This window comes from Chinchilla lanigera, unplaced genomic scaffold (genome assembly GCF_000276665.1).
Source record: "Chinchilla lanigera isolate Chin_1 unplaced genomic scaffold, ChiLan1.0 scaffold00169, whole genome shotgun sequence".
Lineage (NCBI taxonomy): Eukaryota > Metazoa > Chordata > Mammalia > Rodentia > Chinchillidae > Chinchilla > Chinchilla lanigera.
The window spans coordinates 1,484,784-1,510,110 of NW_004955570.1; the positions used below are offsets into that span (position 1 = coordinate 1,484,784).

At 56.9% G+C, this 25,327-nt stretch overlaps 1 protein-coding gene and 1 long non-coding RNA gene across 2 annotated transcripts in view; both read right to left on the minus strand.

Annotated features, from left to right (window-relative positions):
* Window positions 1-12,540: 12,540 nt before the first annotated feature.
* Window positions 12,541-18,006, minus strand: LOC106147504. The gene is made up of 3 exons (XR_001232431.1): window positions 17,761-18,006; window positions 15,301-15,568; window positions 12,541-12,576 (listed from the first exon to the last, which is right to left on the minus strand). It is a non-coding gene; the product is annotated as an uncharacterized LOC106147504 (long non-coding RNA).
* An 11-nt stretch (window positions 18,007-18,017) lies between these two features.
* Window positions 18,018-25,327, minus strand: part of LOC102026368 — a 14,749-nt gene continuing 7,439 nt past the window's right edge. Inside the window, exons 3-6 of the mRNA XM_005413644.1 lie at window positions 23,058-23,149; window positions 22,744-22,988; window positions 21,067-21,261; window positions 18,018-19,754 (exon numbers count right to left, since the gene is read on the minus strand). Coding sequence (XP_005413701.1) covers window positions 19,119-19,754; window positions 21,067-21,261; window positions 22,744-22,988; window positions 23,058-23,149 — 1,168 coding nt within the window. The 3' untranslated portion in view covers window positions 18,018-19,118. The remainder of the gene's footprint in view (window positions 19,755-21,066; window positions 21,262-22,743; window positions 22,989-23,057; window positions 23,150-25,327) is intronic.

Consider the following 25,327-nt stretch of genomic DNA (forward strand, 5'->3'; position numbering starts at 1 on the left):
GGCCCTTTCCCTGGGCCATCTTGTTTGGGCAGACACTCGCTTGACCTCTCAGGAACCCAGGGGTGGTCTGAGGGGAGGGCTCCGCAGTTGTCTGGCTTGGTAAAACCCCTTGATCTTTTTTGGGGTGCCCTGGGCAGGGGAATTGTTGCAGCTGTTGTAAGAAAATACTCACCAAAGGAGATAAAGGAGCAGCTGAACTATGTGGGGGCCCTGGGCCCAGGGCGGGTGGGGGGGGGGGGGGCGTGCAGCACACACCACAGGAAGTCACAGGAAGTCACAAATGTGCCTAGGGTGGTAGGAGCGGGTCAGAGTGAGATGAAGCTTTTGGGGTGAAGCGCTGGCCTTGTCTGGACACCTGAGCAAGGTTGGGGCATTCTCCTCCCCCAGCTCCCAGCTGGGGAGATTGCATCTGGCCTGAGTCACTGCTCCCCGGAGGAAGTTAATTAATGCCTCAATATTTACTGAGTGTCTACTGGGACAGCGCAGAGCTGGGCCTGGGACGGCTGGGGACCTGGGCTCCCGTCAAACTCCCCAGGGAGGGCCAGTCCCACACCACTTAACACCTGGCCAGTACACAGGTGCCAGGAACCCTCTGGTCACCCAGGCCTGGGGTGCATAGTGTGGCTAGCAGGTGGTGGTCACAAGGGAGATTGATCCAGGGGGTGCCCAGGGCTGGATTTGGGGATGAGGGTGCAGATACGCAGAGCTTCACTGAGGGCCTTGTGCTGGGAGAAGGGAAGACAGATTTGGACACATGCTTTCATCCTCTGCAGCCCCTGGAGCTGTATGACGGGACAAGCGTGGTTCTGTCCCCAGAAGGCCACAGTTTAAGAAGAAGCAGGCAGGATACACAGATGGGACATCTTGGAGTGAATTGCTCTATGGGGATGGGGACCCTGGGCTCAGGACAGCCCTGAGGGAGACAGCGGGGCGTGGCCAGAGCGAGGGTCCCTGCCGAGGGCCCCCTGAGCACCAGGGGCCACGAAGGTGCAGGAGCTCTGGGCTCCGCTGCAGGGATCCTGTTCTGTGCTCAGCGGGCACCGGGAAGCAAGGCTGAGGTCCCAGAGCCGGGCCAGCCCCTCCCGCCGCCTGCAGGGCCACACCCGCCCCTGGCCCTGGGAGAAGTTAATGAGCCACCAACGGCTATGTTTGCCCTGCGCGATCTGGCACAGACCCAGTGCCCAGGCAGACATCAGGCCCTGGCTTCGGGTACAACGAGAGAGGTGGACAGCAGCTCTGCTCTTCGGAGCTCTGGCTCGCACCAGGCTCAAGGTGAGCTGCCCTGAGCCCCCAGGCCGACCTCTGAGGCAAGTTCAGTTATAATCTATGTCATAGGTGAAACAACTGCGGCCTGGAGGGCCCGGATGTCTTACCTGGGGTCACAGCAAGGAGCACCAGGGCTTTGGGGGCAGGCGGGGCACCAGCTGGTCTTTGGGTGATTGGTGGGATGTGCATAGCATGTAGCACCACCTCTCATGTCGTGGGTCTGTCTGAGCAGCTGGCACAGGCTGGGTGTGCATTTGCTCATTCGTCCATTCATCCTTCCATCCGTTCTCCTCCTTCTTCGTTCAGTGAGGGCCAATGTGCAGGTGTGTGCTGCGCTGTGGGAAGAACACCAAGCAGATCTCACCACCCAGAGTCAGGCTGAGGGATCCTCTAAATCTCCCGGGCCAAATCTGATCATCGGTAGTGTCTGCTGGAGCTCTTTGCTGGCAGAGATTCAGCCTGTGCCCAATTGATTAGTGATGTCTGCCCAGGGCTGGCCAGGGGCCTCTGTGGCCAGTCTACAGGGTAGGAGGATGGATATCTGCTCAGCTTTGACACTGGGCGATCTGAATTTGGCAGAGTGGAGTGGGTGGTCAGGAGAAAGAGGTGCTAGCTTCAGAGTGGCCCTGTAATCCCTAGGTAGCATGCATTGCTCTCAGGCCTCAGTTTCCTAATTTGTCACTTTCCTCTGGGAGGTACCAGGCGCATCAGAGCAATCACAGGTGCTTCGCAAAGCAGAGCAAAGAATGGCAGAGCTTCAGCCTGGCCAGGCTGGAGTTAATCCTGGGCCACCTTGGGCGGGAGTGGGCGAGTAGGTGGCTGGGTGGGGGGCACCTCCGAGGTTCCTGGCTCTGAGCTGCTTTTATAACTCACTTAGTACAGACCTTTGTCCCCTCGCCGCGCGCTGGGAGTTTAAGGAGTGAGAGGCCCCTTAGCTGTTCGGCACTGACAGGCGGATATTTAGTTTTTGTTCCAGCTGCGGGGGCAGGTGAATGTGCCGCCCACCTCCCCACCTCCCTGCTCAGCTGCAGGCTGCTTTGTGCCAGGACAGAGCTGGACCTGAATCCCTTCTCCTTGACCCTCAAAATGATCTAACAAGAGCCAGGCAAGGTGGTCCACAGCTGTGATCTCAGCACTCGGGAGGCTGAGGCAGGAGGACTGATGTGAGTTTGAGGCCAGCCTGCGCTACATAGTAAGTTCAAGGTCACCCTGAACTACATAGCGAGAGCCTGTCTCAAAAAAACAAACACAAAACAAAATCATCAAAAATGACCTAACACCAAAAAAAATGACCTAACAAGGTGGGAGGGACTAGAACCCCCATTTGATGGTTGAGTAAACTGAGGCCCATGGAAGTCAAGTTCTATAACAGAGTCAGGCATCCCTGGGCTGCTGTGTCAGTGCCAGCTCTGTCTGAGCTGGGAAAAGCTTCTTCATCCACTTTATCTATCTGTTTTTGTGGTGCTGGGGATGGAACCCAGGGCCTCACATACACGTGTGCAAAGTGCTCACCACCGAGCCATACTCCCAGCCTCTTGTCTTCACGCCTCTTGGGCCAGCTTTGCCTCACCCTTGGCTTTCTCCCATTTTCTTTCCTTTTTTTTTTTTTTTTTTGAGACAGGGTCTCACCCACTAAGTACCACAGGCTGGCCAAACTCACTATGTAGTCCAAGCTAGACTCAGACTTCTCGGGATCCTCCTGCCTCAGCCTCCTGAGTGCTGGGATTATAGGCATGTGCCACCATGCCTGGCTCCCATTCTTTGATTCACCCCTGTAGTCACACCTGTAGTCACACCCCTTTTGTTCTTTCACAAATACAAAGAGCCTACTGTGTGCCCCAAACCACAGGGGTTCCTGTCCCCAAACTTTTCCTGCCTTCCAGATTGGAAATGAACAGGAAATGGGGAAGCAGAGAAACAACCCAGCCTCACAGGCCTGAGCGGCAGAGGAAGAAGCTTGGTCAGGAGGCGGCTGAGGGGGAGGCTGGCGTCAGCTCCCAGGGTCCCAGCAGCCCCTCTGTCCCTGGCCCCTCTTCGCACTGCAAGCTGCACACGCTCCGGCTGCGCTTCTGTCCCTCCTGCTCCCCACAACTGGTGAATTTTTAATGCTGGTTCCACGGAACAAAGCAGAGTTTCTTGTTTTTGTTTTTGAGAGCATTTCTCCAAAACTCATTTCTCAACTGTGTGTGTGTGTGTGTGTGTGTGTGTGTGTGGAGAGAGAGCCAGTGAGGACTGTGTCTGTCCTCAATTCATCCGCAGAGCTCCTTTCCATTCTTGTTTAATTAACAAACAAACAAAAAATGAAAACAAACAAACAAAAAACCCAGGCCCCAGTGGGATTTCAGTTCTGGACCTGGTGCGGGCGAAAGGGCAGTGGGCAGAGTGACCATGCCCCATGGGCCCTGGGGCTCAGGTGCTAAAGCCACCTTTGACATACAAAGGAGGACACTGAGGCAGCAGTGAGCACAACAGTCCCACTATGGAGTGCTGTGCCAGGTGCAGCTCTGGCCTCAGAAGCACCCTGGTCGGAGACCTCAGCCCGGCTGAGAAGGGGAAGGCAGGAGGGGGAGAGACAGGGGAAGGGAGTCTGGTGGCTGGTGTCGAGGATGCGGTCTTTCCCCAGAACTGACCTCAGGATGGCAGTGGGTCTCTGCCTTGTATCTGTTTGTTTATCTGTTTGTCGGAGACAAGCTCAGTATGTAGTTCAGGTTGGCCTTGAACTCACTGTATAGCCCAGGCTGGCATCAAACTCGAGGCGATCCTCCTGCCTCAGCCTCCAGAGCACTGGGATGACAGGTATGCCTCACCATGCCTGGCTTTTTGTCTTGTACTCCACACAATGGCTCCCAGTGCTCTTTTCTCGGCTTATTTACTGGGCACTTTCTGGGCACTTTCTGGGCATTGGCCACGAAGCTCCTCACCTGGTCTCACTGAATCCTTGTGGGACCTCTGACTGAGCAGCGTGCCCATCTCACAGGAGAGGAGGATGAGGATCAGGGAGGTGCAGAAGCCAGGACCTCGACTGGTAGCTTCCAGAGCTGACCTTTAAGCCTGCCCCCCAGGAGGCACCCCTTAGCGAAAGAAGATGGGCTCGGGGACTGGGAGCCGAGGCTCACGGGTGTCGGGGTGAACCTGCCGGGCCTCTGCTCCCCACATGCTTCCTTGTGGCCAGGTCTTTCAGTGGCTCCTGGTTTCCCTGCTTGGCAGCAAAGACACCGTTAGTCCTGCTGCCTCATTCACGGAAAGGCAGGAGTGGTTTATACAGCCCGTGTGAGTCGGGCTGTGCTTTGCCACAGTAATGAACAATGCTCCAGATCTTAGAAGCTTGACTCAATAAAAGTGTATTTCCTTTCATGCCAGTCTAAAGTAGGCCAGACCCCTGTCACTCCACCCCCCAACTCCAGGATTCTCTCCTGGTGCGGCTTTAACACCCCAGAGTTTGGAGTTTCTAGAGGGGGGAGATGGGGGAGTGTGGCTGGTAGAAGCAGGATCTTTTATGGTGAAGCCCTAATTAGCATTTCTTCTTTCCATTGGCCAACATCAAGTCACATGGTCCCACCTAGCAGCAAGGGAGGCTGGGAAATGTAGTCCTCAGATGGACTCAGGCAGCAAATGACCCAGTTTGGTGCATAATACACAGCTTTGTGGTGGACACAAAGGCCCTGAGGAATGCAAAAGAAGAGCCTTGGCTGCCTTGTGGGTGGTAAAAATAAGCTAAAATGGTGTTACTTGGGGGTGGGGTGGGCTCATAAGATTTGTTTTGTTTTTTTGCCTGTTTGTCTTCCCTGTTAAATGGTAAATTCCTTGAAGCCAGGGCTCTCCACTTCTGGGCTTGGCAGCTTCCTTAGTCCCTGGCAAATAATAGATGCTCAATTAGTGTGTGCTCAATGAACCAACCTGTCTATGTGAAGGGAATTTGACGAACACCTGTTTCAGCTCTGTGTGTATCAGACGTGTACAAAAATACATAGTTAAGCATGGAAGTCCCTCTTTAAGAAATATGTAGCCAATCTTGCCCTTCCCCTGGGGGTGAGCACGGTCCTTTGGCCAACAAGAGTCATTATTGTCAGTGCACTTTAGTGAATGAAGAGATGGACCCTTCACTGGAAACGGGTGCCCACTTCTGCCCCAAGTAACGTCCCTGACAGCAGAAACTGTCTTGCCACTGACAACACCTTAGGCCCGACAGCGCTCACTGGGCTATTTAACATCTACAAGCCGACACATCACACGGCATACCTCACCCCCAATCCTGATGGTTTCTGTCCCCAGCTTGGTTGAGGCAGCCTAGTCAGTAGTTTAGGGCCATGGAGAAGGGAAGGGACTGTTCTTTACTGAGAACTGAGTGTATCCTGAGCGGAGTGCTCAGGGCGCCTGACACAGGAATTTTTAAACACCTAATCCAGCATTTGTATTGTACCCATTTTACAGATTAGGAAACCAAAGCGTTTCTAGAGTCCCTCATTGAAGAGGCCGAATTCTGTGTTTGTCCCTTTTTTGTCCCTGGGATAAAATGCCCAACATCTGCAACTTAGAGGTGGAGAGGCTTACCAAAGTTTCGGTTCAAGACCCACTGACTTGCAGGCAGAGGCAGCGCGGTGGAAGAGCCCGGCGGAGGATGGCCGCTCACTTCATGGAGACCGGAAAGCAGAGAGAGAGAGAGAAGGGAGGAGCGCAGGCAAAAATACAGCACACCCTCTGCGAGGAGTCCCCGGTGCCCTGGCTCAGGCCGGGCCGCGCGTTCAGGGGGGATGCGCAGCTGGAAGCTCATGAATGGATGAGTCCACGAGCGCGATGACGGTCCCATCACCTTTCAAAAGCCCCGTGTCTCAGTGCCTGAGACTTGGGGACAGTGTAGATCGAAACTACAACAGGTTCCGGCGAGCACTGCGCTACTGCGCTGCCCGAGTCCTGAGCCAGCCCTGCACCGCCCGTGCTGCGGTCCGCCTCAGGGCTGCCCTAGCAACTCCTTTTCCTGGATGAAGAAACGAGATCTGTGGCGCTTTGTTACTCCGTTTAGATTTTTAAGGCCAGGAAGTGGCTGGGCTATGGTTGGGAGCCCATTTTTTTCCTGCCCAGAACCAAGCTGCCCGTGACTTCCCTCCCTGCCCCTGGCCGCCTCGGATGGGCTGGTGGGGCGGTGCTGAGACCCGGCCCAGAGCGCCAGCGTGCTGAGCCCTCCTCGGGGCTCCGGGTGAGGCGCCCACCAAGCAGTCTCCGGCCAGAGGGAGTGAGATTCCCAAGGAGCCGCCGCGCGGGTGACGGAAGCTGTGGCCGACGGCCCTGCGTGATGCAGGTGACCCTTGTGAACGTTTTCATTGGGCTTAAGCAATTCCGGCAGCCAGTAGCTGAATTTGATTGTCAGTAAGAAGGCGCATTTCGTGGTGAGCTCTGCAGGTTGGATGGCACGGTCTGTACCCCCTGCTCCAGGACTGGCAGCGCCCCCTGCCACTCCTAATACCAACCAGCTTGGTGTTCGGGTTCTCTTGGGTTCCTGGGAGGCAGGAAGTTTTATCAGTCCCATTTTGCAGAGAAGGAAATTGAGGCTAGGAAAGTGTGCTAGACTGGACGATTGTTCACCAATTTTTCATTTCCCTTGGGGCAGAGTAAATTCCCCTCCCTCGCTGGCTTCGTCCTCAGCCATGCGACCTGCTCTGGGCAATGGACTGTGGGCAGAAGACACAACATAGCTGGGGGAGGTGACCCTGGAAATGTTGCTTGGTTTTGTTTTTGTTTCTTGAGACAGGGTCTCACTATGCAGTTCACCTTGGCCTTGAACTCACTGTGTATCCCAGGCTGGCTTCAAACTTGTAGCAATCTTCTTGCCTCAGCCTCCTGAGTGCTGGGATTGCAGGCGTGCGCCACCACGCCCAGCATGTTGCTTGTTTCTGCTCTTCCTCTGCCACATTTGTGACCTGTCCTGGCAAAATATATCCCATCCAGCTGCTTGTCACCAAAGAGTATGGACATATGGGGATCAGATGTGAGCCTAGCCCAAAGCCAGATTCAGCGGATCCAACACCTGCAACAAAACCAGGTTGAGCCCAGCTAGACCAGCCAATTATAATCAGGCTCTTTGTCTGTGCAGGAAGTCTGTGGGAGTTTGGGATGTTTGTTACACAGCACTGTTAGGGCAAACACTGACTGCTCTACAAATGTCAAGCAATTTAAGTCCACATAGCTAGCGAGGAGAAGAGCCAGGGGAATCTTTAGATTCCCCATCTGGTGGGTATCAGGAGGCTCCAGGAAAGTGCAGACAGTCAGGGGAAGAGAATTGGGAGGGAGGCTTCTCTGCAGGTTCTTTCTCTAGCTTGCTTTCTCCATCTGCCGAATGGAGATGAAAAGCCCAATGCATGTACAGATGCCCGTCCACTCACCATGGGCATTAGGTTCTAATCAACCCATTGTAAGTCAGGCATGGGGGCACACATCTGTCATCCCAGCCAGCACTCAGGAGGCTGAGGCAGGAGTTCAAGGGCAGCCTGGGCTACACAGTGAGTTCAAGAGCAGTCCGAACACAGCAAGACCCTGTCTCAAAAAAAAAAAAAAAAAAAAAGAAAAAAAAAAAAGAAGTCATAAACCATTTTAAGTAGGGGACTAACTATAGGGACCCATCCCTGACTGCTCCTGGAATTTTATATCTAATTGTTTGGGGAGATAACTGTGTATTAACAATTCTTCTGTTGTATGAGCTTAAAGGAACTGCACATTCTCAGAATCTCTCCCTCCCCAAGGGCTGTTTAATAGGAAGTCAGCTCTCTGTTAAGAGTCTGTTTCTTAGGCACTTAGTACCTTCCAGGTCTCCCGATGTCACCATGTCTCCGCACGCTCTGGTGCGGCCACATCTGCTGGGCTGGGCTGCGTAAACCTCTCATTTTATCTAACGTCCGGAGAACGTGAAACTCCTCACCAGGGGTCATCTTCTCCCAGATTCACACCATACCTCAAGAGTTATTCGGAAGAGTTTTCAAATTTCCACCAAGTTCAGTGTTTAAAGAGAATTCTCTAGCTATTCGTGCACATTTTTTGTTTCACGGTTGAGAATGTGTTTTACTTTGGAATTTGTTGCGTGTGTCTCAGTGCCCCAAGATCATGATCATTGTTGAAATGTTCCATGGAATTACTGTTTTCAAGGGTGCAAGTGTTTTTGATGTGCTTTGACTTTTTGATACAGGTCTTGCTCTGTATCCCAGGCTGGCCTCACACTTCATGGTGATCCTCCTGCCTCAGCCTCCTGAGTGCTGGAATTACAGGTGTGCACCACCATATCTGGTTCCTGGTTTTGTTTTTTGAGACAGAGTCTTACTATATAACTCAGGCCTGCCTTGAACTATGTAGCCCAGGCTGGGCTCAAACTTGTAATCCTCCTGCCTCAGCCTCCCAGAGTGCTGGGATTACAGGTGTGTGCGTGCCTGGTTAAAGCGTGTGCAATTGTGACAGCTCACATATCAGCACAGACTTGCAATCCAGGTAAGTCTGCTCACTCCTGGCTGTCCCTTGATATCATATATGAATAACTGCAAAATCTAGGTGCATTTGTTTAAAGAGAAAATTCTCCTAGGTCCAGCTGGCCAGGTTTCTCCTGGCGACCTGGGCTCTTCTGCTGGCCGGGGAGGACAAATGGGGGGAGTGCTGATTAATATCTGACCCCGCCGAGTGCACTTGGGGCGGGGAAGAGTCTGGGTTGGGCTCCCTTGCTTATTTGCTTTTCTGCTTTTCCCTAGGTTAGTTACCTCTCTTAGGTTCTCCTCTTTGTTGATAAAATTTGCATCTTAAAAGTAGTGTTTGTGCTGGTGCACACCTGTAATCCCAGCCCTTGGGAGGCTGAGGCAGGAGGATCACTGTGAGTTCAAGGCCAGCCTCGGCCACATAGTCACACACACACACCTCAAGACAAAACAAAAGGTAAGTTTGGGACTCGCAGTCCCATGCCTGTGCTCGCAGCTATGCCGGGGGTGTCACTACCACCTCCCATTTCCACATGGAGAAACTGAGGCTTGAAGATGTTAAGTCAGTGCCTCAGAGTCACCCAAGGAGCCGGGAGATTCTGCAGAGTCCCGGAGAGAGAGCAAGGTTGCACCGACCCAAACTTCCGCCTGGCCCAGAGTTTCTGGACGCCTCTGGCCTCTGTCCCAGCAGGCACCTCTGCCCCCCCAGGAAGAGCAGGTGGGGTGGGGAGTCCAGCAGGGAGGGCCGCGGGCGCCCTGTCTCCCCTCCTCTGTCACACATAGCCCCCTCCAACCCCCAGGGCAGAGGCCGGGGCAGGGGCTGAGGTCAAGACCGAGGCGCAGTCTGAGGGCGGAGGCAGCGTCAAGGGCAGCTCCGTGGCAGCCCCAGCTGCCCTGTGGTCCTCAGGCCCAGAACCCGGCCCCCCCAGTGTCCCTTCCTCAGTGTCCCCGTCGGAGCCGCCCGTGGCTCTCCGTCCCCAGGCGCTGCCGTGGCTGCCAAGCACACGTTGGTGGCACTGGGTCCAGCCTTCTCCCCAGTGCCGTCCTCCCGGTTGGGGACGCAGTGGCCAGGGCACTGATGCGGGGAGAGGAGCCTGGTCTGTCCTGGGATGCCCCTGCACCTCCGTGCAGCCTTGGGACATGCGAGTTCCCCCCGAGCAGGGCCGTGCCCCAGTTTCCTATTCACCACCTAGGGGTAGCAGCAGCCAGGTTTCTGGGTGGCATCAGCACTGAGATGGCGCAGGGCCTCGTCCCAGCCCATGTCCCCGTGACAGCCCTCTGAGTGGCTCCTCACGCGCTGTCTCCCGCAGGGAACCTGAACCTGAGTGACAGGCGCCCCCTTCGGCCCCACAGGCCACTTTGGAGGGCACCGGTTCCTCCAAGTCATGTTACAGATGGGGAGACTGAGGCCTAGAGAGGCAGAAACTTGCTCAAGGTCACGGGCCCTACGGGCTGAGCTCGCTGTTCTGCTCCTGGGCCTCAGGCTGCTGCACCCATCCACTCCGTTGTTCTGTGTTTACAATAGCTGCTCAGGCTGGGCCCAGAGGTCCAGGCTGAGCTCCCCGAGGTCCCCAAGGTGGCCTGGTGACAGGCCGCTCAGGATTTGCAGTGAGTGCCAGCCATGGGGACCCAGCACGATGGCTCAGACAGGGAGCTCAGTCAGGTTGTCCTGGCTTCCCTCGCACATCACTTTCATCCTTGTGGCACAAAACAGCTGCTTCATCTCCAGTGATCATGACAGCATCCCAGGCTGGAAAACTGGGATAGAGAGTGGAGAGAGAAGAAGGGCAAAGAACAAAAACCCCGTGCCAGGTGCATTCCTCTTTTTATTAGAAAAACAACTGATTTCCTTGACATTCCTGACAGGAAACGCTTGAATTTATCTCACGGCCAGAAGTGGGCCAAGTCTCCTGGCTAGCTGCAAAGGAGTCTGGGAGGGGCATTTTTTTTTTTTTTTTAAAACTCTGGGGATTGAACCAGGCTCTTCCCATTGAGCTACATCCCCAGCCCTGCTGGGATCCTCCTGCCTCAGTTTCCCAGAGCGCTGGGACTACAGGACTGCACCACTACACCAGGAGAAGGGAATACTTTTATCTCCCTATGTTTGCTGGCTTAGGGAGGGAATGTGGGACGACACAGGTGCCTGGTGGCCCCTGTCACGAGGGGCTGACACGCGGGGCCACCTCCCCTTGGAGAGCGTCAGTCCAGCACAGCAATGTCTTGGGTGGGTGACCAGAGCTCCGGCTCCCTCAGCACCTCGGAGGCAGCAGCGCCCATGTCAGGGCAATGGGTGCCCCAGTGGCCTGGAGGAGTCTGGGCAGTGCCGTTTCCTGGGTATTTGCCGAGCCCGGGAGCCGGGGCAGCAGCGTTTGCCCACTGTGCTTCGGGCCGATGGTGGGGGTGCGGTGGGGTTGGGCCGCAGGGGGCTTTGGTGCGCGCAACCCCAGTCCCCTCAGTGGGACCCGCACCCTTCTCTGAATTGCAAGCCCCTCTGTGATCCCTGGAGCCCCGGGCGTTGGACACCACCCCTCTGCTGAGCACATCACCAGCTCCCTAGCGCCACGTGTACCTGAGTGTGCACTCATGGAATATCCCCAGGTTGCGGGGGACCTCTTTCCACAGGCAGGAAAACGGTCTCAACCACTGCCCCTGGTTTGTAAGTGATGGACCCGAGATTTGAACTCAGGTCTGTTTAATCTCAAAGTGAACCCTGGGTGGCCATGGTGTGGCCCGTGCCTGAAATCCAGCACTTGGGAGGCTGAGGCAGAAGGATCGCCATGAGTTTGAGGCCAGTCCAGGCTACCTAGTGAGTTCAAAGCCACCCTGAGATACACAACCAGATCATGTCTCAAAAACAAAATACAACAAAAACCAAATCAAAGCAAAAATCCCTAAAGTGTCTGTCTGAAGGCTTGTGGGCGGGGGACAGGGTGGGACAGGTCACCTCCCTCCGACTTCTGCCGCCCAGACAGGGTCAGGGCCCTTCTTGCAGGCCTCGCACCCCTCAGCTGCCTGGTGCTGGGAGCCGACCTGGGCCCGGCGCTGCCTGCTCGCCTCCCTCCCCCGCCCCCGAGCCCGCGCTCGCCGGCGCCGCATCCGCTGCGTGGGAAAAGCTTGTTTTGTGGGTAAACTGCGGCGGTGACTCAGACGCCGGAGCCGCGGTGTCCGCCGCGCTGCTAATGAGCTCGTGTTTGTAAAGTGCTCAACGCGGGCGCTGCTGCGCGAGGTTGAGGGTGCGCGACGACTTGGGGAAGCTGGGGGGCCGTGGGGGAGGGGTCCCCCGGGACCCCGCGCCTGTCTGGGCAGAGGCACCAGCTGCCCCCTTTTTTGTTCTGCGCGACAGATCCATGCTGGGCGGGGACGCGGCTTCCCGCTGCAGGGCGTGGGGGTGGGGGCGGTGGCACTTGGGTGGTCCTGGCCCTCCAGACCCGCATCTTCCAGCCTGGGTCTGCGAGCCAAGTCACTGGAGCTGCTCGCACCCATCATTTATTCATTCAACAAGCGCTTCTCCTGCCACCAGGTGCCGGCCAACGGGAATGAAGAAGAGTCCCCGCCCTCTGGGGGTTGATGGCCCGAGGGGGAGATGGCGTGTGACAGATGACGATGACGTCCCCATCCTGCCCCTGTGAGCGTGCTGGGGTGGAGGGAGAAGCCCAGGGTCCTGGATGCCAGCACCAGAGCAGCCCTGCCCGCCGGCACAGGAAGGGGCCCGAGGGGGGCGTGGCTCACGGAAGGCGTGGGAACGCAAGGCCCAGGCACCCAGCAGGAGTGAAGGGCACACGCCTGTCATCCTCGGACTCAGGAGGCTGAGGCAGGAGGACTGCCATGAGCTTAAGGTCAGCCTGGGCTCCACAGTGAGATCCTGTCTCAAAACCAAAACAAACCAACATTAAAGATCGTTCATGACTCTGCGAATCTGTGGATTAATTAATTAATTCAGCAAACATTTCGTGGGCTCCCCGTGTGCCCCGCCCTGAGGGTACAGAGGCAAATGAGGAGGGCAGAAGCCCACGCCCCCAGGAAGCTGGGATTGGGCGCAGAAAGGAAGGAAGAAGCAAGTTTGGAGAAAGTGGACACACAGGCCCGGAGATGAGCAGGGCCACTGGGTAGAGGTGGTGGGGAGGCTCAGGCTGAGCGAGGTGCAAGGAGCAGCCGCTAGCAGACCAGCCGTGCAAAGGGCTTGAGGCAGGAAGGAGCACAGCCGCTCACAGAGATAGGGGATTCTGACTTAGTCAGCAGTAAGCCTGGGGCAGGCAGGCAGGGTTAGGCAGGCCACCAGGCTCCCTGCTCTTCCTTTTTCATTATCCTCAAATGTGGAGGTCTTGTCCTCTCACATTAGTTGCCTCGTGGTCACACGATAGCTGCTGTAGCTCCAGGCCTCATGTGTATGTTCTAGGCAGATAGGTGAGAAAGGGCAGAAGACCAAAGAACTCAGGGTTCTGAGCACTGAGAGAGAGCCTTTTCTCTTGCTTTCCTCCTTTCTTTCTTTGTTTTTTTGTCTTTTCATTTTTGAGACAGGGTCTCACTATGTAGCCCAGGCTGGCCTCAAATGTGCATCGATCTTCCTGCCTCAGCCTCCTGAGTCCTGGAATTACAGGTGTGTGCCACCGTGCATGGCAAGAGAGGGCCTTTTCTTGCCAGGCTCCATCTTTTCACTCAGAAAGGGAATTTCTTCCCAGGGGAGTTTTGTTGTATCTCACTGGCCAGAAATGGGCTCCATGGGGGGCTGGGGATTTAGCTCAGCGGCAAAAAGCGCCTGCCTGGCAAGCGCAAGGTCGTGAGTTCGGTTCCCGGTACCGGAGAAAAAAAAAAAAAAAAAAAAAAAAAAAGAAATGGGCTCCATGGACACCTCGGTCCACAGGCAAGGCAGGAAGAGCAAGGTTAAAACTTCGCTGGTCTCCGAAAGGGAGGAAAGGAAGGGACAGGGCTTGGAATGCCATTTGGGGTTGCCAGTCCGCACCTGGGTGACAGCTAGAGACAGAAAGGCGAGTGGCAGGGCCGAGGGCTTCCTCCTGGGGGGTGGAAGGAGCTCCGGGTGGCTTTTCAGGTGACACAATCAGATTTGTGCCGAAACTCTGCCATTTATTTATCTGTGAGACAAAGTCTCTCGACGTTCCCCGGGCTGGCCTGGAAATCCTGCCTCAGCCTCCTGAGACACAGGCCACCGTGTCCAGGCCCAGCTAAGTTTGGAGAATGGGGAGTCCGGGGTGTGGATGAAGCCCCAACTGCCCAGGGGACGCCCTCCTGTGTGCTCTGCCAGCCCCGGCAGCCTGTCCCAGAGTTGGCACCGAGAGGCCCACGGCTGGCCGCTCCGTGGTGTGGCGTTGGGGCACGGAGCGGAAGTGACTCACGCCGGCTCCGCTGCCGCTCGGAACAGCCCCTCCCGTCTGCCCGGCCCCACAGGGTGGCCCTCGATGCCCACCGGCCGGGCAGCTCCTCGGTCTGCTCAGGGCTGTGGCTTTGTAGGAACCCTGGGTCTCTGTCACCTTGGGGGCCTCTGCCAGCCCCTGGCTGTGTTTTCATGGAGCAGCTGCCGGGCACGAGAGGGCTTTGCCCAGGTCTCCCTCGCACACACCGTCGGGAGGCATCTAGCAGCTGGCACCAGCTGGCCCTGTCCTTGGATCAACTTCCTCCGAGCTGCTGTGTGACCCCAGGCAAATGTCCTCATCTCTCTGGGCCTATTTCTTTTTCTTTCTCTCTTTCCCTCTTTCCCTCTTTCTATCTCTTTTTTTTTTTTTTTCTGATTCTGAGGATTGAGTTCAGGATCTTCCCACTGAGCTACATCTCCATTCTCCAGCCCCTTTTAAATTTATTTTGAGATAGGGTCTCACTAAGTCTTTAAGTTGCCCAGGCTGTGCTTGAACTTGAGATCTTCCTGCCTCAGCCTGCCAGAGTGCTGGGATGACAGGCATGTTCCACTAAGCTAGGCTTCTTTTTCTTTTTTTGTGACGCTGGGGATGGAACCAGGGGGCTCCCAGCTGCTAGGCAAATGCTCCGCCCCTGAGTGACACCCCCGGTCTTCCTAGTTTCTCTAGGGATAATGAAGGGGATCCATCCTGGATCTTCTCGAGCCACTCACCAAGTTCACCCTTCCAGTTTCCAAGATTCCAGTCCACCCTCTATGCCCTCCGCTGCCTTCGCCTGGGAAGATGGCGTGATCCTGTCCCCTGTGGCCCTGGCTGGTGTACGCCTTCAGGCCGGCGGACTGAATGTCCTGGGCCCCTCTTCCTGTGCTGGCCAGCACAGCTGTCCTTGCCGGGACTGCGGACCCACACGGCCCAAACGCCCTGACCCCAGACAGCGCCCCGCGAACGACGTCCTCACAGTGCCAGAGTGGCCGGGGTGGGGGGTGTCCTGGGGGTGGGGCGTGTCCCCGGAGTCGAAGCTTAGGACGCCAACCGGTGGTCCCGGCCTCCCTGCTGCTTCGAGGGAAACTGAGGCTCATTTCTGCGGAGCAGGCCTCTGAGAGACCTGAGGGAAGCCCGCCCCGGACCCCAGCTGTCAGCCGCACAGCACGGAGCCCCTCCCCCGACCCAGATGTGGTGGAGGCAGAAAGGATTCGGGCCAGATGTTGGGGGCCTCCTACCTGGGGTGGGAGCTGCCGCGTTTGCAGCCGGCTGTGGAGAAGCCGGCGGTGACTGGGTGTGGGCGGCTCTGTCGTCCCTCTCTGGGGCTGATGACCAGGGACCCAGAGGATGCGTTCTCCAGCTCTGGTCCCACTGAGCAGCCGGGGAGCGAGGCACCGGCGCCCTGGAGGAGCTCAGCCTCCGCCGCCTCTGTGTCTCCCAGGAGAGGCCCCGCGTGGCGCGAGGACACCGCGTTCCCTCAGCACACCCCGCTCGGCTCTGGGCTGTCTTTGGTTAATAAAAAATGGGGAAGCCAATCAATGACCCCTCCACCGGTGCGAGTCAGGGGGCAGGAAGACGCCCCAGGAGGCTGGGGCCAGGCCTGCAGGAGAAGCGGCGCTCAGGGGCGGTGGTCTGGGGCGCCCCGGCCCGACCTTCGAGGCCTCGCTGGGCTGGCGGAGGGGACGGAGGTGCCGAAGCTCTTGCCCACCCCACCTGTGGCTGCCTGGGCCTGGGGGTGGGTGAGATGCCCGGGCCACACGCTTGGGCCTGGCCTGTGTCTTTGAGCCTCTGCGGGCAGCCGTGCGTAGGGACTAGTGGCCTCAGTGTGCGACAGGTCTCCCACCCCTGCTCCGCAGGACTTTCTCCGGCCTCCACCTCCTGCAGCATGTGTGCCGCAGCGCTGGCCCTGCCTCTGCTCTGAGTTCTGCAGAAAGGGCCCTCGTCCTGGGCCTGGCCTGCACATCCTACCTCAGGCGGCGCCGGACCGGGGATGTGGCTGCTCCTCCCTGCCCGGCATCCGCCGCCACCCAGGCCCCGGGCTCCAGTTCTCCGTGTCGCTGAGCGGGGCCATGTGACCCGGGTCAGCTGAGAGCTGGGGAGGGGGTGGGGGGCACTGAACACCTGGAGCCAGCCTGGCCTGAGGCCATCTGTCCCTTTTGGTTAGGACAGCTTGGGCTGGGCTCCTGCCTTGCAGCTTGTCCTGGCTAATGTGGAAAGACCACTGGGCACAGGTCTGTCTGTCCGCCTGCTCCCTACCAGCCCTAGGCCACAGCCCACTCCTAGCCCCGTTTCAAGTGGGAGCTGACAAAGTGACACAAGCTTTTTAGGAGACGCTGAGAGCTGGAGCCTGGGGGCCGTGGGCTGTGCTGAGGGGCTCTATTGGGGGGGTGGGGAAATCTAGGAGGGCTTTCTGGAGGAGGTGGTTTTTGGGCAGAGCTTTGAGGCAGCGTTTTAATGGCTTGAGGATCAGAGAGGGGACCTTTCACAGCAGATTGAGTCAAAAAAGACAGGTAGGAAAGACCAGGCACAGGTGGAGGGGAGAGGTTGCAACCCGGTGCCCTGGATCGGGAGGGACCCCCTCTGGGCTGCTGCAGGTCTCCCCACCTGTCCTCTCCACTTCATCTTCCCCACGGAGGTCAGAGCAGTGGGACCTCTCTGTTGCTGAACAGTCCATGGCTCCCCAGTGCCCTGGGCCAAATCAGGCTCTTCTCACATCTCTGTCCCCATACTGGCTCCTGGCCTGGTGAACCTGTTAGACACTGGCGAGCACCACTGTCCTCCATCTGGGCCCCTGCCCAGCTCAGTGAGCACAGGCCGGACCCCTGAGCCAGGAGCCCAGCCAGTGACCTGTGAGGCCCAGAGCAAGGCGGCCCCCCTGGGCCAAGGTGCAGCTGCCTGGCTCACTGGACGTTCCGGGTGCCCCGCACCATGGGTTTAGTTCTACTGAGTATTTTTCTCTCTGTTCATTTCTTTTTGAGACAGGGTCTCACTGAGTTGCCCAGGCTGGTCTTGAACTCGAAATCCTCCTGCCTCAGCTTCCAGAGTAGCTGAGATTAAAGCATTTCCCCAACCCAGAGTGAGTGGTGTGAGCCTGTGTGCCACCACCTGGCCACACCAGGACCCTGCGTCACTGTCATCCTGGCTGTCCTCGAGCCTGGGTTTCCTATTTCCTTCGAAGCCAGTGGCAGATATTACATTGCCTCCTCTGGGAATATTTTCGTATTTAGCTGTTTAAGAAAAGGACCTGCCCACTTCCCACATAGACACAATACCTACAACCCAAATCAATATCATCACATTTCTCAGACACGTAAATTATTTAACACGTAATTATGCGTGTTAAACACATGCAAGGGGTTACCAAGCTTCCAATGCCCTCTACATACGTTCAGTGTATAAACACATGCCTAGAAATACCTATGTATGTAATACATACATATAACGGTATCTATGTACTAAAATTCCATAGTCTTTATGCAATTATAATATATTATATAGCTGCAGAGCGTGTGAGATATAGAAGTAGCATTCCGGGAGATTGAGGCAGGAGGATCACAAGTTCAAACCCAGCAGCTTAGCAACTTAGGTGAGACCCTATCTTAAGATTAAAAGATTAAAAAAAGGGCTGGGGTGTAGCTCAGTGCCAAAGACCCCAGTGTCACCCCCCTCCGCCTGGTGCTGGAGGAAAGAACACGTACCACGCATGTGCATTGCTTCTGCGCGAGTGGATCCAGGTCAGATCCATACGTGGAGGTTGGCAGAGTCATCCTTCCAGCCTCTTCTCAAGGGGCCTGCCCGGTGTGTCCCCGTGGATGAGTCTGCCCTGCACGGGGCTCCCTGTCTGCTCTGCTGAAGTTCTTCAGAATTGTCCCTGCACTGGGTGCAGTGGTGCACGGCTGTAATCCCAGTGCTCTGGGAAGCTGAGGCAGGAAGATTGCCAATTAAGGTTGCAAAGAGCCCAGCCTGGGCAACTTTGTTAAGACCCTGTCTTAAAACAAAATGGATAAAGGGCTGGGGAGGTAGTGGCAAGGTAGTAACATTTCATTCACTGAAGTGACCATTTGTCGATTGAGAATTCCCTTTAGGAGTACTTTGCCTTTAGGAATACTGTGACAGCTTCACTGAGGTATAATTCACATGCAATAAACTGGATTTGAAGAGTGTACCCAGTATAGACGGGCCCTGGCCTGACCACTTGCGGGCCAGACCAGCTTTGATGTCAGAAGCCTGGGTCACAATCCCATTTGGAGTCACACTGAGCAGCTGTGACCTCAGCCATTTGTGTCCCTGTGGAAGGCCCTGGATTCTAATCGGGAATGTCCACCCTCTCCTGCTTTTATACCACGCTCTTTGCAGAATGACGGGCAGCGGCTCCCACTGGGGCAGGCGAGTGCGGCCCTTCGCCTCTGAAGTGTGGGCTTAGCCATAGGCCATGGGCCACTTATGACTGTGACACAGCTGCCTGGGCTTCTACTGTGGGACAAGGCAAATGGTCCCAGCAGCTGGTGGTTCCAGGAGAAGCCTGGAGCAGACCTAAACCCACCCTGAGGCCTGGAGCTGAGCCAAGTCAGCCCACAGAATGCAGAAAGTCCCTCTAGTTGGCCTGCAGCCCGTGGCATGAAAATAGATGAGGCAGCCACCACCAGATCATTGGGGCTGTTTGTTACACAGCATTATCACAGCAGAACCTGACTGAGTCACATGGATAATAGTAATAATGCTCATCTACAGGATTGTTTGAAGATTAAATGAGATGCTATATTAAAAAATATAAACAAAGATATAAAATATGCAGCCCATGGCCTGGGATATACATCATGGGATGCAAATCTCTCGGCAAGGAGACCCCAGAGACCTCTAGGTCACCCTACGCCATCCAGTGCAGAAGCCTGGCCATCCTGTCTACCTCTGGACTCGCTCAACCTCTGCTGGAATCCTTCTGTCGATGCAGAGTTCACTGCTGGTCTGTTTAATTTTGGGGTTTCCTTCAGGGCAAATCGGGCTTCCTCTCTTTGATCTGATGCAGGATGGCTCCCTTGGGTGGGGCTGGAGGCTGTTAACAGCAAGAAGTCAGGCTCCGGAGCCAGGCAAGGGTTAGAACTCTGGATCCTGCACTTACTGCTGTGTGACCTTGGACAAGTGTATTTACCTCTCTGAGCCTAATGTCCTTCCCTATAATAAAAAACACTCCTCCTGAGGCGCTGTGAGGGTTAACGGCGGGGAACCCAGTAGGTTCCAGCAGGAGAGGCCCACAGAGGTTCCCAGGATAGAAAAACTCCCCCCTGCTGGGCACATCCTCCTCTCCTGCGTCAGATTTCCTCCTCCAGCATTTGACAGCAGCCACCGCTTTCCAGGTCCTTGGGGATGTGCACAGGGGCGCGCATGCTGTGCCCGCGGAGGGTGTGTGTCCAGCGCGCCGTGCCCCTGGCCCCGGCCTAGACCCTGAGGCTGCTGGGCGAAGGCCTGTCCTCGGGTGTCCGTGTTCTGGGGCAGGATGGGATGGGGTGCACAGGAAATGAGTCACCCCGAGGGGGAGTGTCAGGGACAGGGAGACAGCAGGGATGGCGGGAGCAGGCCGGGGAGCCTGGGGATTCGTTCCGCGGGCCCAGGAGGAGATGCGAGCTCTGGAACCAGGAGCAGAGCAGCCTGGCCTTTCCTTGGCCCGGCCACACTGACTTGTAGCGCTCTGTCCAGGGCTGGGGACGCAAAAAGGGGCTCGGGTCAGAGACGGGGCCTTGCGGGGGAGAAGGCCTGGCCTGGGGTTGAGACCAAGGGCTTCACTTACTAGGCCGGGTCTGGGCTGTGGGTCCTACGTGCTGACTTCTCCCAATCTACGTTTTCTCTCTGTCTCTCTCTCCCTCTCCCTCTCCATCTCTCTTTCTCTTTTCAGCCAGGGTCTCAATATGTAGCTCAGGCTGGCCTTGAACTCATTATGTAGCCCAGGGTCACCTTGAACTCACAGCGATCCTCCTGCTTCAGCTTCCCAAGTGCTGGGATGACAGGCTTGCTGCACCATGCCCAGCTTTGATTTTCTTGTTCCCATTTCACAGAGGGGCAGTGGAGGCTCAGAGTGGCACATGAGCTTCAGAGTCCACACCGTGAGAGGTGGATGAAGCAGGGTTTGAACCCAGGTGTGTGGCCACCATAGGCACCCTGGCGGGCGGGACACACAGCCCTTGGGGGTGGCACATGCCCACACCCACGCCCATGGGGCCACTGCCCTGCCATGGTCAATTAAGCCAGCCAGGGGGATGACACGGGGACAGGCAGCAGCACCCGGTGCTGCCTGGAGCGTGGGTATGGAGCAGGCGGCAGACTGCACCGCTCGCCCGAGGCCTGGGGCCCTGGAGGCCCAGCCCGGTGTGCCTCGGGTTTGGGGCCGCAGTGCTGTGGGCATCCGTGGCCTCTGGGCAGCCTCTATTCTCCAAGGTCAGCAAAGGGCAGGCAAAAGGCAGGCGCCGTCACCAGGAGGGGCTTGACGGGGGACCTGTACAGCCCGGGATTTGAGGCGGGCCCTGCCGCCCCCAGCCTGCGAGCTGGCGGGTGACGCTGCCCTTCTGGGCCTCGGTTTCCCGGGGAGGTCCCCGCGCTGGGCCTTCCTCCCTGGGAACTGGTGTGCGCGGCGACAGCCCGCTCTCCGCTCTCCTGAGCTGCAGAGCTATTTAAAGTGGCGCTGGTTTGGCTCGCTCTTTTTTTAAAAACCATTCCAGAACTCGAGCTGAGTTCCACAAGGCCAGCTGTCACCACTAAAAATGTCTGTCGTGTGACAGCCACCGGCGAGGAGGCGGGAGGGGGCAGGAGGCCCCGGGTGGGACCACAGAGTGGCTGAAATTTAAAAAAAAAAGAAAGCAAAAAAGGAAAACAGAAAGGAAAAAACCCACAAAAATAAAACCCCGGACACTGCGAGGGGGAGACAGGCGGGGCAGGGGTGGCTGGGCTGCTCTCTGCGCCCCCTCTGCGCGCAGGGCCGGCCTGGGTCCCCCAGGGGTGCCCGCTGCCCTCACCTCTCCTCCAGCGCCCTCCTCCCACTCAAGCTGGGGAAACTGAGGCAGCGACACGCCTGGCCACAGAACGAGGCTGTTGTCCGCGGAGGGAAGGAGGAGGGTGCCGGGTGAGGCCCTCCTGGGTCGCACCTTCCATAGGTCACTCTGGAGGTGAGTACATGTCCCGATCAACTGAAAAAGGAGTCTTGGACGCCCCTGTTTTATAAAAACGGAAACAGGCTCAGAGGGGTGGGGTCTCTGGCCCCAGGCAATATGTCCTAGGGATAGTTGACTCCTAGCTTGGGATTCTCCAGCCTCAGCCTCCTTGTCTGGGAAATGGGGTGATAACAGTCCTGCTTCCTAAAGATTATGGATCCCGGTGCAAGCCTGGCATCCTAACACTCAGGAGGCTGAGGCAGGAGAATCACTGCGAGTTCGAGGCCAGTCTGGGCTCCATAGTGAGACCCTGTCTCAAAACACTCCACCCTCAGAAAAGATGCCAAGGGTGACACGGCCAGGCATACAGCCCAGTGGGCAGGGGACAGATGTAGGACAAACCTGAAGGCCGGGAGCTGGGAAGTGACCCAGGGCTGCCAGGTCAAAGTCAGAGGCTGGATTCTTTCCATGCCTTCTGAGGGCCACAGGGAACTAGATCTGGGGAACCTGTGTGTGGGGGGAGAGGGCCGTTCCTCCTGCCTTACCACCCCCAGCCAAGCAGGGTCAGGGGCTGAGGCTTCTGGGCACCCCAACCTGGGAACCCTCACTGCAGGAGGGGTGGGCAGGAGGAGCCCCGTATGGACAGGGACTTCCTCTTCTTCTTCTTCTTCTTTTTTTTTTTACGTACTGGGACTCGAACTCAGGACCTTGTGCTTGCCAGGCAGCACTTGTGCCACTGAGCTATATCCCCGGCCTAGGACAGAGACTTCTTGAAAAGAAAAAGGAAACTGCATAATTATTGCCGAAAATTCCCCCAGAGGGATTTTGTGTCTCTAGAACGATCTCTTCTCTCTCTTCATTTGAGGCTCATGTCTTCCTTCTGAAAGAAGCCCAGCTAAGTCATTCACACTTTAGCAATAATTAGACCATGGTCCTCCTCAGACGTGGTTTTGCTTTCTAGGTTTCAGTTACCCGTGGTCAAATTTGGAATATGTGGAAAATTCCAGAAACCAGCCATGCTTAAGTTTGTGCGCGCCATCCTGAGAGTGTGGCAAAGTCTCCCCCACACTGTTCCGTCTCACCCAGGACGGAGCCATCTCCGTCCTCGCGTCCACGCTGGGTACACTGTCTGCCCGAGTCACTCAGGAGCCACCGGGTCTCACACTGCTTGTGCTCAGGTGAGGCTTATGCTGCTTAATAACAGCTTGAGGCCAAGAGCAGCGACACTGGCTGCTGGAACAGGCCAGAGAGGACCCCTGAGGACCTTCCTTAAGTACAAAGATGGCCGGGCCTGGTGGCACACGCCTGTCATCCCAGCACTCTGAGGCCGAGGCAGGAGGATCACTGTGACTTCAAGGTCATCCTGGACCATACTGTGAGAGTTCGTCTCAAAAACTGAACAAGTGCCAAGGTGAAAGCTCTTATGACTAGGAAAAAGCACCACAGGTAGGGTTCAGTGCGGTCGGGGCTTCGGGGACCCCCCGGGCCTCGGAAGGAAGGGAGGACCACTCTATGTCCCCGCCCCCTCTGGCATCCTTTTACCTCTGGGGGGCGGTGGAGGAGGCGCGCACCTGTCCCAAGGCCATAGACGTCTGTTTCTTCTTTCACTCGGCAAACGGCTATGAGCACCTGCTGCGCAGGCTCAGTCCTGTTGCGACGCCCACCGCGCCCTGGGCCGCCGGGCCGGCAGTGGGCGTGGCCCTCGCTTTCCAGCCCTGGGTCAGGCCTGCGCCCTGGCGGGGGCCCCTTGTTTGAGGGTCCCGCACCGCAGTGAGTGGGAAACGGCCCTCACTCTGCAGGGTGACGGACATCCCAACACGAGCAATGTGACATCACCGTGATCCACACCTCCTCACACGACGGCGGCGGGTTAGTGCGAGGGTTGTGCACACAATTCAAGCGGGTCCGCTCGGCCAGCAGGCAGCGCCTCTCTGAGTGCTCTCCGCTCCTGGAAGAGATAAAAAGCCACAGAGAAAAGCCCCTCCTTCAGTCGGGTGTGGTGGCACCTCTGCCTGTAATCCCAGCACTCTGGAGGCTGAGGCAGGAAGATCTCAAATTTACCTCCAGTTTGGGCAACTTAGTGAGATCTTGTTTGAAGATAAAAAATAAAAAGGGCTGGGGATGTAGCTCGGTGCAAAGGCTCTGGATTCAGTCCCCAAGACTGGAAGGGGTGGGGGGAGAGAAGAGAGAGCTCCCCTCCCTGTCTTCTTTTGCATGCATCCCAGAAATCACTCTTCCTAAAGAATCTCTTTCCTTATGCAGAAATAAGTGAGGTGGACATTTCATTTAGTAAAAGTCAGTGAAGGCAGTTCTGACAGGAAGGAGCCAGGCCCAGCAGAGCCACGGGGAGGAGACGGAGGGCAGGGCGGCTTCGGAAGGGCGTGTGCAGTGACCAGCGGGTCTCAGCCGGGCCTGAGTTTTATCTCTGAGTTCACCTGGCTCTCCTGGTGGCCGAATGTGGCAGCAGCTCACAGGGGTCAGCAAAAGGCAGTGGGACGGTGCCAGGGCCTGGCGTGTTTTGGCCAGGGTGAGTAGAGGAGACCCTGGAGGGGCGAGGCTGTGGGTGAACTGGGGCTGGGAGAGCCTCGGCCCAGATTTGTCTAGGAGTCCTGAAGCGGAGGGTGAGGGGAGCAGCCCTGCAGGGCTGGGGGCCGTCAGCTCTGCTCCCGTCCCCAAGGACTCTGCCCTGGCCCTGGGGTGTCCTGTGGCCCACGGTTCCCCCAACGCCTACTTCCTAGAGTTCTGGCTGAGGGTGGGACGGGGGGGGGGACCCAGCCTCTCCTGGGTGCTCCCCGAAATCTCGAGATACACGAGGCAGAATCCAAATCAGCCTCTCTTCATCAGGAGAAATGACTCATTTCAAATATCTGCAGCCGCCTGAGCCGAAATGGGTGAGCCAGGACTCAGATGGTAACCGGGCCTTTCAGAGACAGACTCCGCTCAGCACTTTCCCGCGCTGCGCCCGCCTTTGCCGCCCCCAACCCATCCGCCTGCTCTGCCTTCTTCCAGCTCGCGGCTTCTTCATTCCACTCCTTCAGCCTCCTGCCTGGCGTTGAGCTCGGCCTGGGGACACAGCGGTGACGAGACGGCCCTGTCCCTGCCGCATGCAGACTTGTCCTGTGGGCAGACGAGGCTTTGCCCGCTGAGTGGTACTTTCTAACGTTTGCAGAATTTTTCTTTCTGTGCTTTTTATTTTCTTTCTTGTTTTTTTGAGACAGGGTCTGCGCTAGTCTGTTCTGGCTGGCCTTCAACTCACTGTGTAGCCCAGGCTCAAACTCTTGGCGATCCTCCTGCCTCAGCTTCCTGAGTGCTGGGATTACAGGCACATGCCACCACGCCTGGTACCCTTTCCATGCTTTTTGTTTTGTTTTGTTTGGTACCGGGAATCGAACTCATGACTTTGCACTTGCCAGGCAGGCACTGTGCTGCTGAGCTATATCCTGGGCTCCATGCTTTTTGAAAAGAAATCTGTAACTGCTTGGAGGCTGGAAGAAGACCTGGAGGACAGCACCCCTTCCCCTCCCCTCTAGGCTGGCCTGTCTTCCCTTGCCTAGCATTTCGGCAGGAAGTTCCTGCAGGAAGATCCATGTGACATGGTTCTGCCAGCCACCGAGAGAACACGGGTCCCCCTGGTGAGAAGGGGCAGAGCCTGCATGGTTGGTACCTGTGGAGGTTGCATGGAGTTTAAGGCCTGATGCCTGCCTGAAGGCACAAGCCTTTGTGTCCCTGTGGCCCCACACAGCCTGTCGTTGCAGTTTCATTCATCTTTTCCTTTCGTTGTCACAAAGAGTTCTGCTGGGTTCCTGGAGTGAGTCAGCTCCCAACTGCCCCAGGGCCTTTGCACATACTGCTTTCCCTGTTCTAGGATGCTTTCCCTGGCTTGGTCTGCTTGCCGCTGAGGGCCTTCAAGTCTCAGCTTAACTGTCACAGTGATTCCAGCGAGCATGTGCTATGTGACAGGCAGCTGGCCGTGCCTTGGTGGCAGATCCTGTCTGGCCAGAGAGGGGCAGTCTGCTTGGATGGGTGGCCCTGGTATCTGATGGCCACCTGTTCCCATCCCGAGCCTTGCCAAGCCAGCAGGGCCTAGTGGCTCTGGCCTGCAAGACCTTGATGGCAAAGCTGTAGT